This window comes from Anser cygnoides, chromosome 5 (assembly GCF_040182565.1).
Source record: "Anser cygnoides isolate HZ-2024a breed goose chromosome 5, Taihu_goose_T2T_genome, whole genome shotgun sequence".
Lineage (NCBI taxonomy): Eukaryota > Metazoa > Chordata > Aves > Anseriformes > Anatidae > Anser > Anser cygnoides.
In genome coordinates, this window is record NC_089877.1 from 56,382,722 (window position 1) to 56,399,242 (window position 16,521).

The 16,521-nt window shown below is 36.3% G+C and overlaps 1 protein-coding gene across 7 annotated transcripts in view; it reads left to right on the forward strand.

The window, feature by feature from the left end:
• Positions 1–16,521, forward strand: part of KLC1 (kinesin light chain 1) — a 50,385-nt gene that overhangs the window by 14,118 nt on the left and 19,746 nt on the right. For all 7 annotated transcript variants that reach the window (XM_048069876.2, XM_066998411.1, XM_066998412.1 and 4 more), the window contains exons 2-12: positions 2,643–2,904; positions 5,761–5,991; positions 8,100–8,178; positions 10,121–10,346; positions 10,834–10,921; positions 11,657–11,758; positions 12,286–12,459; positions 12,605–12,704; positions 13,595–13,644; positions 13,733–13,800; positions 15,703–15,811. In XM_048069876.2, the coding sequence (XP_047925833.1) occupies positions 2,644–2,904; positions 5,761–5,991; positions 8,100–8,178; positions 10,121–10,346; positions 10,834–10,921; positions 11,657–11,758; positions 12,286–12,459; positions 12,605–12,704; positions 13,595–13,644; positions 13,733–13,800; positions 15,703–15,811 (1,488 nt within the window). In that variant the 5' untranslated portion in view covers position 2,643. The remainder of the gene's footprint in view (positions 1–2,642; positions 2,905–5,760; positions 5,992–8,099; positions 8,179–10,120; positions 10,347–10,833; positions 10,922–11,656; positions 11,759–12,285; positions 12,460–12,604; positions 12,705–13,594; positions 13,645–13,732; positions 13,801–15,702; positions 15,812–16,521) is intronic.

Here is a 16,521-nt window from a genome sequence, read left to right on the forward strand (position 1 = left end):
TTGTTCAGAGATATTTTAACAAACATCCTACAAAACCTACACAGAAAGATTTATTCCTTTCCTTATGTGATCGGTTCTAAGCATTGGGTTTAAAAGGAATTCTTACACCTATTTTTCCTTTCTTCAAAGGTTTCTGTGCTGGCTTAGGCTTCCTGAACTGCACCTTTGGTGTATGCAGCCAGAGCTACGTGCCAAATTATAGCTAGGATCTGACAGCCCTTTTTCCCTGTAGTAACAAATTGGTGTCCGTTTCACACCTAAGATGTGGTGGTGCACACAGATTTTCTTGTTCTGGGTTTCTGCTGTTGGATAGGTTCTCCCCTGGCTACATGATTCATTTTTGTGTGAAGGGATGACTGTTTCAAGGCCTGATGTAGTTTTTGGCATTACTTTATTGGTTTTGCATATCCTCTTTGTAACAGTGAATGGCTGATAATTTATCTGTATTCATTTAACTTCTGCTTTGGTGGTTAAAATGTGCAAATTTTATTAACAACCCCTATATACACCTTACACGTGCCCCACACCTGCCTTCCATCTTTGATGTCACAGAATGACTACAAAACACCGAAGCACGCAGAAGGAATTGCTGTCCCTGCTCACATCAGACAGAAGCAAATGAGCACTTCCTTATTTTGGAAAACTTAAATGTTGTAGAAAAACTCTAGGTATTTACAAATGACAATTTGTAAAGAGAATTTACAAAGTTCTCAGAACTTCTCAAATACAAAATGAAAGTCACTGTTCAAAAGATGCCCTTTGCTCTTTTATTTCTGTATGATCAAAGGTTCAGTTCTTTGCATTCAGGGTGGAAGCTGTTAATTGAAAGCATGGCAGCATGCTAGATGGTAATTAGGGCTCAGCTATAGGTTAAGTTAGCATAACCCACAATAATTTTTCATATGATTGTGCTTGTTGCGTTTATTTACAAATTTGACTTACATTAAATTGTAATTCACTTGTACGCCATTTTAGAGAGTATGTGTTTTAAAAATGGTATTTAGACGTTCCAGGTAATATTTCTCATATTATGAATGGGAAGTGTGTAATTGTTGTTCTGCTCATCACGTTTTGGTGAGCTGGTTTCTTATACCATGCTAGAGTAGGTGTTTGATACAGATGTATATGCTACACATCTGCTTGCGAATATGAAGTTCTTGCATTAAATTGTGATAAAACCTAATCCACTGCTTCCCCAAGTTATCTGTGTTTTCAGACAATAGATTATAACAAAACAAACTAGTGTAGGTAGTGTAGTGTTTTGTCTTTTGTGACAAATGGGAATGATTTTTTACAAATCACGTTGCAGTAAGTTGTAACAGAGAAGGTGATTTGAGTGTATGTAAAGAGAATGAGCAACCTCTTTTATGTAATACAGTAGGGTAAAAGCACATCCTTCAGCTGTAGTCATGAAGATGCGCATGTATCTTACTCAAGATTTAAGTGATTATAAATTTTGGGGGCGCTTTCTTCTTAAATTAGACTCATTGCTGTTAATACAATTTAGCAAATTGACTGTAAACATTAATTTATCAAAGCTTCCCCAAGTGTCTTTGTATATATGTGAAAAGGTATTGCTTTTGAATCTTTGTTACTTTATTCTAATTTATACTTCTGGTACGCTTGAAGATATTCATAGCTTAAGTATAAAGGAACAATTCCTGAATTCTTTATTTTCATTATAGAACATTTTTCTGGTGATACAGAAACAGGATCAAGTGATTTCTGTCTTCTGTTGGTATTGCAGCGTTGTTAAACTTGGTTGTCACTTCAGCAACAGGACATATAATGACAGATATACCAGAGTTTCTATAGTTTGCATTTGGTTGAGGCATTTATAAACATCCAGAAATTTGATAGCCTTGATAGAGTGTGCGACCTACTGACAAAATAACACAGTGAAACATTTATCACAAGGATTGTGTTATACAAATCATTTTTTCTAGCACGTAACAGCTGTTGTAGCCTAATCAAAACAGTTGTGTCTAGGCCTGTAGACAATTGAATGTCTGTATGTAATTCTACAGGAACAACAATGGATGTAAAGTAATCTTAGGGGACAGTTGTTTTCAAAATACGTAAAGATACTAGCTTTTTTACCCCCTGGAAAAGGATCAAGATGGTGTTTTCTTGCTACTGGAAAAGGACAAAGTTTGATCGATCAACCTTTTCAGAGGGTTGGATGGTATTTCTTCTTCAAATTCTATTTTGTGGATATTTGTAAAGATAATTGTAGATCAGTGGAGTCAGTTGTATGTATTATAGCACGTTTTATACACCAGCTACTGCACAAACCAGAATCCTAGATAAGCAGCATGATTGCTTAGTGCTTATTGGAAAGTCTTCTGCCATGTCTGTTTATTTTCAGTTATTTGGCTTATGAATTAGTGTTGATATTAACTCTGGAAATAGAAACTGGAAAACTTGAAGTGCTGTTCAAAGCCAGGACGTAAAACATTGTGAAAGCTGTGCAAAAATATCATTACGTTATGAGTATGTATTTAAAACAATTATGTTTTAATGACTTGTTAAAGAAGAGCTTTATTCACTTGTAGAGGATGGCTTGGTTGGGTTTTGTTTGTTTGTTTTTGTTGTTGCTTTTTTTTTACCCTGTGGTTAACTAGTATGCTCTTCTTTTTCAGAATGTATGAAAACATGTCCACAATGGTGTATCTAAAGGAAGAGAAGTTGGAGAAGCTTACTCAAGATGAAATCATTGCCAAAACTAAGCAAGTGATTAATGGACTAGAGGCACTGAAGAATGAACACAATTCAATTTTACAGAGCTTACTTGAAACACTGAAATGTTTGAAGAAAGATGATGAAACTAATCTGGTTGAAGAAAAATCAAACATGATTCGAAAGTCACTGGAGATGCTGGAACTTGGCCTTAGTGAAGCACAGGTAAAACTGAAGTGAAAATAAAGCATTTCAGAATTTGTCTGAATTTTTAGTATGAAAAAATTAATGAAAGATCATTATTTGTCTTCTAATTGGAAATTTGAAGTAAATGGATTAGTTCTGGCAGAAGTGCATTTGCCTTACAGAATATTAGCAGTGCGTTGAGACACGTAAGTTGTTATTGTATGTTAAGGAAAAAGACTGCTGTAATTAATAGAGGCTGTCTTACTGTAGTGCAAAACTAATTATACATTCAGTATCAAAACACTGAAGCCTATAACTGAGCTTCTCTTGACTTCAGTGAGATAGTTGCTGTTTTCTGTTTAAACCTTTCCATGGCATTGGTCAGGTAACGAGCTGCTCAAACAAGAACTAAGTAATGGCATTTTAACTCTGAGCTATTGTTTAGGGAGATCACACACTAATAATATAAAACAGGATTTTGCTCAGGGTTAGGAGACCCAACCTTTGAGTTCTGATATGCTCTTAAATTCATGTTCTTGTTGCCTTAATTCTGAGATTATACTAGGTCGTGGTGCTCCTTGGACTTAAGAATCTAGAATGTTTATTGAACATTTTGTGAAACCAAAATTGAATTTAAATGCATTTTAAAGTTTAAGGATCTAGTATAGAATCTGAACAACTTTCACTTATGCTTAAAAGAAAGGGTTCTGAACTAACTTCTGTGAACTATCTTAGTGAAAGAAGGTATCCTCTGCAGAAGAGATCTGAGAAAATGTTTAGTCAGAATGTGGGGGCTTTGTCGGCATTCCAACTTTAGGAGTTTCAGGTTTTTGATCCAGTACCAAATATATGGGAGGCAACACAGTCATCAGGATAAAATGGCGGAGTGTTTGCAAATGAGTTGAAAGTGCTAAAGGGATAACTTTATATTAATAGGCTTTGTATTGGGCTGTCATCGTGCCCAGTCTTTTTATCTGGATCAGGGTATTCTTGTTTGGTGCAATGGAAGTTGTGCATTGGGTAATGGTGAGTTGAGGCCTGAGAAGAACAACAAATACATTTTACTACACATGGGAACGTAGAACCCCTGGTCTTGGTACAGACTGCTGAGCCTTAGTATTTGCATGCTTTGATCCCTTGTATTGGAAGAAAATGTGAAAGATGCATGGAATAAAACTGTAATAGCTGAGTTACCTTTAACGGGTGTTCGTAGAAGATCTGTGAATGCATGAGTTACCTTGTCTTCTAACTTTGGCACGGTATTGGGGCTCTGAAAAGGTAGCTTTTATTTTTGGCTCTGTCAGACTCTGTAGCCTCAGTTGCAAATATTGCCTTGTTTGCCCTAGCTGGTGTTCTGTGAGGGGTAGCTGAGGAGCCAAGAAGTCCACATTTATTGCCTTTGTTAGGAAAGCATCTGTATTTCAGACCACTACTCTCAGGCCTGATAAGCCCTGTCCTCCTGTGCTCTTTGGGTTGTAAAGAAGTAGTATTTTGTCATTTGCATAATTTAAATTAAGATGCAGGAGAATTTTATGGATGTTTGAGTGACATGTAGATATGATGAAGTAAATGTTACTTCCATGAAGATGAAGCCGACTTTGCTGAAGAAGTAATCAAACTCTTTTCTTTCACAATAAATCCTTTGTAGCCTTACTCTCTGGAGTTAGTTTGCTATTGTAGTTTGTAAAAAGTTGTTTGAGTATGTTGACTGTGTTATTGCAACTTCCCTAAATATGCTTTTTGATGGCACAAATGCAACTGTTTGAACAGGCAAAGTATTTAAATTATTAACAGTTTTGAATATGTAAATAGGCAGGTGCTGAAATCCAGATATTTGGACTGGTGTTAGGAAATTATCCGTGGTTCTTCATCTAATATGAATTCTCTAGAAGCCACTTCTTCCTTATAAAGGTATTTCCTGGAAACCTGAAATTTTGGTTAAAAATATGATCTGTTTCACATGAAATACTTAGTTCAAAAACACATCAAAGTAACTTTGTTTTAAAGAAGTGTGAAATAGAGAAGATGAGTTTGATGCCCTTGAGTTATTAGTATTTCAACTAAAAGAAAATTCTCATTATCACCATAGGCCCATTTTTACAAGGTGTGTTTCTAGATGTATCAGTGGTAGATTAAAATAAACAGTGAAATCAGAGTATCTTCTGTGTGTAATGTTTGCCTTTCACTTAATGTGCTCATTTTTCATTTGGCATGGCTTAGCAAAAAAAACCCAAATAGACTGCTTTAATGACCATTCTGGTTTTGTCCTATTTATGTGACTGTTCAAACACATTGGATGTCTGCACACTCATACTTGTGGTACGTGTGTATATTTGAAGTGCTTATATAGTTGTGTGTTCATTTGCACATTTAGATCCAAGCAGTATAATTGTCACTTTGAAGTATTATTTTTATGCAGAGTTCATCCTCATGAACTGCGAACATACGTATGAACCCTTTTCTGTTTGGAATCTGCCCAATTAGAAGAACTCTGGTTTAGTTCTTACAGGGAAGGTGATTCTTCAAGTTAAAAGCATTACTGCTCTGTTTTGTGTTAATGGAATGAAAATTTCCATTTCAGTAATCTGAATCCTAGTTCAAATTTTTCATAATGTTTTGAGATTATATGCAGTCTTGGAGAGATTCTAAAGCTATTTGAATTCTAACAGCATCATGAAAAATGATAATCAGCAAAGACTACTTCTGGGTTAATTCTGGTTGAACGGTTTATAAAAATAATAGAGGAAAAGCAAATATCAGATACATATCAAGGTGAAATCCAAATATTTACCAGATTTCACCGATGATATAAGTCTTAAATGATAAAGGCTTGTGTGTTAAATACAGGGCTGCATTCTGGAGGAAGTACGTCATGAGCTACCTTCTGCTTTTCAGGTAATGATGGCCTTGTCAAATCACTTAAATGCAGTGGAATCGGAGAAGCAGAAACTGCGTGCTCAGGTTCGCCGACTGTGCCAGGAAAATCAGTGGTTACGGGATGAACTAGCCAATACGCAACAGAAACTACAGAAAAGCGAGCAATCTGTGGCCCAACTGGAGGAAGAAAAGAAACATCTAGAATTCATGAATCAATTAAAAAAATATGACGATGATATTTCACCATCAGTAAGTAGCTGTACAGTAAAAAGCAGTGCACATTTATGTATGTGTTGTAATCTGCCTAGTTACTAAGAAAAGGCAGATAACGAGCTTTTTATTTGTCGCTCACATAAGCACGTCATTAAAATGCTTGCCTTGCACCAGTGTCACATAGTTTAGATTCTTAGAGTTCAGTTGTTATCTTAAGAAAGTACGTGTTTTACTGCCTGTAGATAATAAAATACATATGAGGATGAAAAATCCATGAATACTTCTTTAGTATCGTACTAGCATAAAGAATATGAAGAACTGACCTTGAGACCAAAAACGTCTTTCTATATGCTGAACAGTTAAAATAAATGAAGAGTGCAAACTATTACAGATTGTAGGAACATAGGGAATTTGGCTTATATTGATTGCAGGAAAAATATTTTTATTTTTTTTGTCTACTGAAAGTAGTGTGTAGTCTCTGTAGCCCCTATATAGGCTACACACTAGGATAGGATGTCATTGAATGCCCTTTATGGATCTTCTGCCAGACATTATGATCATCCGCATGTTTTCAGCCACATTTAGCTAACCTGTTGTGTTACATATTCTTAGGTTAGGATAGAAAATGATTACAATTTTAATTTACATAAGTGACTTAGTACTTAAAAAGATTTCTAAGTTGCTCTTCATGCTGTCCTTTTATTTAGCTTTCTTATATTAGATAGTATTGTAGAGAAAGATCTCATTTCGTGTTCAGATGTATTCAGCCACAGCTTGGAAAGGACAGTTTTTCATAACCATCTACCTTAGGAACATAATGGGTGAAAGTGTATGCATTTTGGTCTTGCTTAACCAATTGCTTGACCAAATCCTTTTAATGTACCATGAGCTGTTTTTGTCAGATGCATGCAGAACTTCTCAGTGGTATTTGTAGTTGAATACTGCCAGTGAAGCCCGTTTAGTAAACTTTCTTTTAGAAGAAGAAAACTGTTCACAGGAGGAAGCACTGGGATTTCTATGTGCTAAAAGTTGAACTATAATCAATAGATGACATAAATAGCACCATTATTTGAAATTGCACATAGGGATGAAGCAAGCAAAGCATCATTGTAGTTTCACTAACCATGTGTACGGTCTCTGTTAGCCTTTTGCCAATTGTGTATTCTCATAATAAACTTGGAATCTGCACGCTTAAAATAAGATCTCAGGTGGGAAGTTCACAGTCTCATCAATCTGCTGTTTTTGCAGAGCACCCATCTTTGCAACCGCTGAGCTTGATCAAGCCAATGACAGCAGTTGCTTTTTTCTCATCTGTGGAAAAAGGTGCTGGATGGTGAGCCAGAAAAAAAGGAATGTGCTCTTGGTTTTTCTCCTTACTGAGATAAATATTTCTCAGTAAGGAGAAATATTTCTTAAAGTTCTCAGAAATGTTAATATTATGTAGGCTCCATATATAGAAAACAGGATGGGGGGGGATGATCTTCTTCTTTGTTTTATGTGATTGTGGAAATTTTGAATGATCTTTGGTTGTTTAAAATCAATATACGCTGATAGATCTTGCAGAAGTTAGTATGGCTCCAGGAGTTGAATATTGGAGATGAACTCCCTTCCAAGTGCTTTTTTTTTTTTCTTTTTGAACTTTACAGATCACAATTGCAAAAGCCTGTTATTTGTGCAGAAATTGAGTCCTCAGAAATTGATGTGACAGAATTAAAGTTGCTGGTGCAAATTTATTCTCCTTCAGGAGATGAATCTCTTTCTTTCTCTCCCTTGCTCATCTCTAACTGCATATATGACTTCAAAGTACAGTGGACAATTGTGTATTTAGTAGTGTTCACTTTTCCATGGGTACTTTCTGTAGGTATGATGTCTTCGTAAGAGTAACAAATATGTTCTTGTGTGCTTAAATTGAGACTGAAATCTAGGAGACCTGATTTCTATTCCTGTCTCTCCTGAAGGTGTCCCATATTGTTTCAGGACAGAGTGTGTAAATACATTTGAACATAATTAAACTTCTTCAAGAAATGTTATTCTCGACAATTCCAAAGTTCTGGAACTGGGGAGTTGCTTTAACAGTGCAGGTTAAATAGACTTGTCATTTTATGCATTAGATTTAATAGTGTAACAACTTTTTTTTTCTATAGGAGGATAAAGATACAGATTCCACCAAAGAGCCTTTGGATGATTTATTTCCCAATGATGAAGATGACCAAGGTCAAGGAAGTAAGTGCATTTCAAATTACAATGTCAGTGTATCTCTTCTGTGCAGAAGCTAAAGATGCTAATTCGAAAAACAAATCATGCTTAGGGGCTTCTGGGACAGAGTGGAGTGCTGAATGCCTCTTGCCCTGCTAGAATAAGGAAACAGGAAAGCCAGAAAGCTGGTTGTGATGATTGATATGTGTGGGGCCTAGATTTTTAATCAGTTTACTAGCTCTTGCAAAATTCTTGGAGCTGACTTCAGCACCAAATTGGTCCCAGAGTCTGTGGGCCTCAGAATGGCAGAGTGACTGAGGCATGTTCTGAAAGAGTGAAGCTTTCTGATGGTCTGCCCAGATGGTAAATGCTGTTAATGACCTTTTAAATTATCTGATTTAACATTTATGGTAGGTTTCAGCATGAAGTCTTTCTCATGCAATCTTTTGCTAAGATTGTCTTCCCTTAATTTATTATCCATTCTAGAAGGGCTGTATTCAGGTTAGAAGGACTGATGAATGTGGGTGGAGTGAAGTTTGAGTTAGAGGGTGAAGGAAGCCGTTGATAGATAAGCTTTGCTTAATGAAATACTTTGCCTTTCTTATGGTTGTAAAGCTGATATTATATAATGTATTGATATTGAAGTGTATGTGCAGTGTGCTGGTGGTGTATGATTCTTAGTAGATAAATGACAGGAAAAAAGTATCTGACTCACCCCACCTTGGTGATCAGAGTTTTGAATTTCCATTATGGACTCATACTCAAAGTGCACTGCATGCTTGATAGCATGGTAGTGAACACCAGCAATGGAAGGAGGATTTGAAGAGCTTAGAAAAGGTTAGTGTTGAGCATGAGCTCCATCCTGCGTTCATCCAGCCTTATCTAGAATTTTGTAGTAGGAAAGTTGTGTGGCAGAAGTGTTTCTATACCTGCATAGTCCATCTATCATTTTACTGTTTTGCTTTACTGAAGAGGAGGGTGACATTTCAGTAGTTTCCTTGACCTCCAGGAAAAAATACTCAAATGCTTCAGTAGGCAGTAATTGTGGGTGTAGGCTTAGAATTGTATGATTCCACTGACATAAAAATACTCTCATTTGCTGTGAGTGTTTTTTCCTTAATAGAAAGGAGAGAAGAAAGTCAGGCTCACAGCTGGAACCCTTGTCCTGTGTGTTGTCTAGAATTTAATAAAAATGAGTAAGAGATGATTTTCCTCAGTCTTTCCTGAAATCTCCCAGGTGAAGAGAAAAGGGGTTGTTTGGAGGAATGGGAAGGGGGTTTCAAAAACCAAAACCTAGTAGCTAGTAGAAAATAAGTGGCTAAACCTGAGGGTTAGTAAATAAAACCAAAATGTTGACACTGGCTTTGTCTTGGTGCCTTTTCTCTTGTAATTATTACTCCTGGCATCCAAGGTGTTCTAATCCTTTTCATGCCAACCTTAATTATTTCCTGTTATAGCAAAGGGAAGCAAACAAACAAAAAGTACATTTATAGAAGGAGAATAAAGGGAAAAAGAATAAATCAGTTGAGCTTTTCTGCTGCAGGTACTTGACTCGTCTGTGTTAGCATTTCTTTCCTTAGAAAATCTTTCTGGGAAAAAAACTTTCCATAGGAAAATATTTCTGCGTGTAAAATTATGATAGTCTTGAGAATTCTTAATAGTTTGAGCTCAAATAGTTTCTTATTTTCTTCATTTGTTTATTAGATTTGACCCTTTCAGCTAGAAGTGTGAAATAATATTAAAACAGTACCCTTGTTTATAAAGCAAGGACAGAATATGAAGAATAAAATAGTCTATTTTGCTGTCATAGTTAAAGACAGAATAACTGCTGTGAAGCATGTTCCAGCACCAAAGCATTGTACTGAAGGAATACAATTCAGTCTCATTCTGTGTCATTTAACTAATTTTAAATGTTTTCAAGTTATGGTCATCTTTTTAAACAACTTAAAATTTTGTGAATTTCTTCCAGTTCAACAGCAGCATAGCAGTGCAGCAGCTGCTGCCCAACAAGGTGGATATGAAATTCCAGCAAGATTAAGGACCCTTCATAATCTTGTTATTCAGTACGCATCCCAAGGTAGATATGAGGTTGCTGTACCTCTTTGTAAACAAGCTCTTGAAGATCTGGAGAAGACTTCAGGTCATGATCATCCCGATGTTGCCACTATGTTGAACATACTTGCTTTGGTGTACAGGTTTGTATAGTAACAGATAAATGTCAGCTAACTAAATAGTTAATATCTGGCTATAGGCTATCAGTGTTCAGCATTTATTTTCCATTCCCTGGTTTTTATTAAAACTTTCAAGAGGGTTCTGTAATACTTATATGTCTATGCATGCTAAAAGACAAACAAGTTGTTGCGTTTTTGCCTGTGTTTTTGTCTTGAGAGTGAAGCTTATTTATTTATTTGGTTTACTGAGGGGGCATGTCTTGATTACCCACTTACAGATGATCTGGAGGCAGAAATTGGAGAATATAGAAAGTAGTACATAATAGTCCTCGATCTGCCAACTACCTTACAGATATGGGCTTCAGGTTTTCACTTCCTGGTGCCTGAATGTATTCTGAGTTACTCTTCTCTTGTAATAGCCAGTCTTTAGGCCAGTACTGAAGCCAGCTTCACTGTTATGACTTCCTCTTCTGAATCCCCAATATTAATTTTGACTCTCTTTGAAATTTAGAGACCAAAACAAGTACAAAGATGCAGCAAATCTCCTGAATGATGCCTTGGCTATCCGTGAAAAGACTTTGGGCAAAGATCATCCAGCGGTTTGTATACATGCAACATCATGTTTTTAGTTGTGTTTTTTACCTTTTTTTCCTCCCCCCCCCCAACTCATTCTAATATTAAACTCAACAGGAAAGTTTTTAAGAGCTGGCTTATCTCTAAACAGCACAGGTAGGAGGTCACACTGTAAAATACTTCGTTTTCTCTTAAATATTTAACGTGCCTTTTGAAGGTTATATTCGATGCTGTTTCACCACAAATGATCTGCACTTATTTGATTTTTGGATCAGATTGCATGGATCTTCTATGGGAGATTAATTTGTGAAGAAAGATTTTAAATTTGCTTACTTGGATCACTTTCTCAAACTTGAAATGAAGGCATACTTCTGTTTTGCTGCTGCCTTTAAATGAAACATAAATCAAACACTTATACTTGGTGTTTAAAATTGGGGTATCTCACATCATGCAGCCTGTGTCAAAGTGAGGCGGGTCTGAGTATAAATTTGATGGATAACGTTGTAAGACAAGAATCTATGCAGAAAATATGTACTAAATGACGTTTCCACAAATGAAGTAGAATTATTTCATGATTTTGTTTGTTCTTGTTTTTTAGATTTCCTTTTATGTATGTATGTGTTTTTTATTTCTTCATTTGCAAATTTCAAGAGGTCTGCACTGTGGAAAATGTGAAAACATCAGTGCATTGCAGATACATCAATTTGTCAGATATTTGTGTCTGCAAATTCCAATAAGTGATATTTCTATTCTGTTGGCAGGTGGCAGCAACTCTAAACAATCTTGCAGTACTTTATGGTAAACGTGGAAAGTATAAAGAAGCTGAACCTTTGTGTAAGAGAGCTCTGGAAATCAGAGAAAAGGTACGATTAAAAAAATAGAGCACCTTTGAATGGATTTTTGTAGGGGTGGAAGTAAACATCCCTACATTTGTTTTATATTTTATTTGGATAGATCTGCCAGATCAATCACAGTAGTTACCAATGTCTGAAATGCAAAACTATTAAATTCCAGTAGTTCTACATAGCTGTTACAGCACTCCAGGTATATTCTAAATTCTGTATTTTCTAATAAACCCTCTGTACCTTTTTTTCTCCTTTTGATTGAATAATCTTTGACAAGTACAGTCAATTGTATATTTGTCAATTGTATATTGACAATATAGTGCATATAACATAGTTCCTATTGCAAATTGTTCTATAGCCTTCTCGGTTTATAATAGAACTGAGTGGTTTTTGTGTCCTTCTCTTTCAAAGTTTGCTTTCATCATCCTCATGTTGCAATTGTTGAGGATTAAAAAACAATGGGTTATGTCTAACTGATGCATTTCTAAACCCTGATATGATGACTGGAGAGTGTTTTAATAAAAGTTTTTTTGATTTTTTTTCAGGTCCTGGGGAAAGATCATCCTGATGTTGCCAAACAGTTAAATAACTTGGCTTTACTATGCCAGAACCAGGGTAAATATGAGGAGGTAGAATACTACTATCAGAGGGCACTGGAGATTTACCAAACTAAGCTGGGACCAGATGATCCAAATGTTGCAAAAACAAAGAATAACCTGGTAAGCCATTTATAAATAAATCCAAGAAAAAGTAACATTTTTTGATGAATTGAAACATACCTTTATTCAGAATGTATTTATTGTATTTATCAAACCTAAATAAAACAGTGTGCTGATACCTTTTTTGGGGGTATTTTGTTTTTAGGCATCCTGTTACCTAAAACAAGGCAAATTTAAGCAAGCGGAAACTTTATACAAAGAGATTCTTACTCGTGCTCATGAACGGGAATTTGGCTCTGTAGATGGTAAGTAACTTAGTCCCTAGATTTGAATGTATGCTTGATTTTTGTAGTAGTTATGAAATAAAATCTGTAGGAGGGCAATTGTATCCTGGTTAAAATTGTTGTCTGCTTGAGGCAGATTTAAAAAGTGAGATTACAAATGCATTGAAGTACTGCAAAACTCATCATAAGAAAGTGTTTAGATACAGTAATAACATTTATTTCAACAGGAGAGTTTTTCTTAAATGAGGGAAACGTGTTTAGGTTTATGTCTTATGTATCATATTTCTGGCATAATGCATTTTATGCACAACAGAAACTAATTTTGCTGTTTTTATAGAGTCAAAAAAATACGTCACTTTCCATTCACAGAAAAAAGTCAGTACAGATTTTTAATGACATAATAAATATATTGGTAATACGAGTCCTTCATTAATATGTTTAAAGAATGGGGGGAAATGCACTTTACTGTAAGTTACACGATGCAGTGGAGTCGAATGCATTTCATCATCAACTATAAATCACAGTGAAGAATTTTCATTGCATTCTCTGATGGTAGCATATGCACCGCTTCGTAGATGTCAAAAGAGTTGTTATGATAAAAGAAATAAATGTGTGTTTGTTAGCACATAACTAGGCGCATGACAGAGTGACGGCAATACATATTGGTTTCAAAGCTTCTCAGAAGTAACTGTTCCTAAGTTCAGATAATAAAAAGACAGATTTGGAAAACTATATAAAAAAAAAAAAAGTTTTATTGATCTTGTGCTTCTTTCTGTAGTACAGACAATGATCTCTGTTGTGGTGGTAGCATAACTATCTGGTTCTCAGCCTTATTTCAGAAGGGTGAAAATGTTGCAATGAATGTTTTGTAGCTTTGTACTTCTATAAAATATTTTCTTCTGTTTCATCAGATGAAAATAAGCCTATTTGGATGCATGCAGAAGAGAGGGAAGAATGCAAAGTAAGGCCATTGTCATAATCTTTTTTGGAGTCTTCATTAAATAAAAATAATTGGTTTATAACTAAAATATTGTTATTTTTGTTTTTAGGGAAAACAAAAAGATGGCACATCTTTTGGAGAATATGGTGGTTGGTACAAAGCTTGCAAAGTGGATAGGTAGGTGTTTTTTTGTTGTTGTTGTTTTTTTTTTTTTTTTACAGGACAAACCACATAGCAGCACACAGTATCTAGAAATGTCAGATTAAAGCATGTTCAAAATGAAAACAAACCAGCAACTTGCTTGGAGCTACAAAAGCTATAGTATTAGATATTCAGGCCCAAAACTGGGTTTCAGGAACACAGACAGTAGCAGTTTTCATGTCCTGAGGCTGCTTTTAATCTAGGCTGATGATTTCTGGTATAGGTCACCTTTCTTTTTATACTGTTGGCTGGCATACATGCTCTCCCTGACATTGCCCCAGCAAAACCCGTAGAGAAGACCAGAAGCAAAAAGGAGACTGTGCAAATAATCATAGAAACATAGAGTGGTTTGGGTTGGAAGGGACCTTAAGGATCACCCAATTCCAACCCCCTGCCATGGGCAGGGACACTTTCCACTATATCAGGTTGTCCAAAGCCCCGTCCAGCCTGGCCTTGAACACCTCCAGGGATGGGGCATCCACAGCTTCTCTGGGAAGCCTGTTCCAGTGCCTCACCACCCTCAAGAGTAAAGAATTTCCTCCTTACATCTAATCTAAACCTACCCTCTTCTAGTTTAAAGTCATTTCCCCTTGTCCTATCACTACACCCCCTGACAAAGAGTCTCTCCCCAGCTTTCCTGTAGGCACCCTTTAGGTACTGGAAGGCCACTGTAAGGTCTCCCCGGAGCCTTTTCTTCTCCAGGCTAAACAGCTACAGTTCCCTCAGCCTGTCTTCATAGGGGAGGTGCTCCAGCCACTTGATCATCTTTGTGGTCTTCCTGTGGACTCATTCCAATATGTCCATGTCCTTCTTGTGCTGGGAGCTCCAGAGCTGAATGCAGTAAAATAACTGAGCCTTGGGTTTCTAGCTGGCAGAACTAAAAATAAACTGCTACACTTCTGCGTGATTTGAGTTTCTAAAGCCTGAAGAATATTCGTTTTGTGAGACTGACAATGTGTATCTTAAAATGGAAGAAGAGAAACAAGCGTTTCAGTATGCATCATACTTGGTGAAATGTTTTTTGTTTTAATTTTGTTCCTTAACTGTCTTTTTAATGTACACCATGGTACAATGAATGAAGAAAAGCCTGCAGGTAGTACTAGTGATGTTCAGCGAGGGTTTTTTCTTTCTTCACTGCTTGAATTCTTACATTTAACAAGTAAAAAACCTTTGTACTGTTGAAATGTACCCTGTTCTTTTCACCCTGAACTCTAGGTGCCATGCATTTTGTTGGTTTGTTTTTCATGTTCTAGCTCATTCTAATGCATGAGGAAATCCTTCCTCTGCTGTTACAGGAGCAAACCTCCAAGCAACAATATTGTGATTGAGCTAATTCTCATGGTGCCATTGAATCAAAAATGTCTTTTTGGAGTGTGAGACTTGTTAATGAAACGTGCTTTTTCCTTTGTTTTATTGTTCAAACCTAGTTTGCACAGAAACTGAAAACAGGTATTAATAGCTGATGAAAGGAATTGTTCATTTGTTTTGTGACTAAAGCATGCTACAGTAACAGTCACTGTATGTATGAGTAGGTATATTTTCTGGATGCTTCGGAGTTATTCAGTTGAACACATCAGGATTGAACTAAGTTTTAACCTTTGGAGATGCATCTGAGAAACATGAGGATGTGGCACTCCAGTTTTCTCTTGGGTAGCTCTAGAGGCTAGTGACTAATGTTCAGGTTCAGGGCTGCTGACTAATCCTAGCGTGAGTTGTTAGTGCAGTTTGAAATGGCTTAACAGATATTTCCTGTACATGAAGTAAGGTATAGTATATTTCAGGACATTTAATAATCACAAAAAAATGTAGATATATTCATTTATGTTTTCTTAATCCGCAAACTAATAAAGAATTTAACATATTCATTTTTTTTAATAGTCCAACAGTAACAACTACCTTAAAGAACCTTGGGGCACTTTACAGACGGCAAGGCAAATTTGAAGCTGCTGAAACATTAGAAGAGGCAGCAATGAGATCTCGTAAACAGGCAAGTATGAAAATTCCCCTTAGTGCTATCTCTGCGTTATGGTTATGCAGACTTTCAACTTTAATATCTATCATACATGCAAAATATATAAACATTTAGCTATTCATTGTCTGGTGCCTGGTGTCCCCCTTGAATTTCAGTCTGATCTAGTGATAAATCAATACCGTCCTAACACTTGCAAGCAGTTAATTGCTATGGCAGTGACACCACGTACCTGGGGCATGACTGAAATTGTGGGTCAAATTATGTGGAAAATGGAAAAGCAGAAAACCTTGTGTTGGCCAGCAGTCCTCAGCTGGATACGTGCCCTGGGAGACGAACTGTAGCTAAGGGAGAATGGAGAGTTTGTGTTGATAATCTTCTTTGCCAGTATTGCTGTTCTGTCTGAGATGCGCTACTAATAATGAGCTGCCAAACTTCCAGATGTTCTTGTTCTGCATGTCACTGACTGTGACTGGTGCAAACTGCTTGACTCTAACCTTTGGAAGACTATTACAAACCTATCAGTTGCGGAGAATAGGATGGTTATTAAAGTTTGAGGGGGACTACTCTGCTTTTTTTAAGGCTGTCTCTGTGTTGTCAAATCTTCTGTTCAAGCAACCCTTTCTCACTGTCTTAAAAGATAGGAAACTGCTTTGGTTTTTTTCCTTTCCTTTGGGATGATTTCATAGAATGTCTAATATGAAAGTACATAACACTGGACAAGCAAA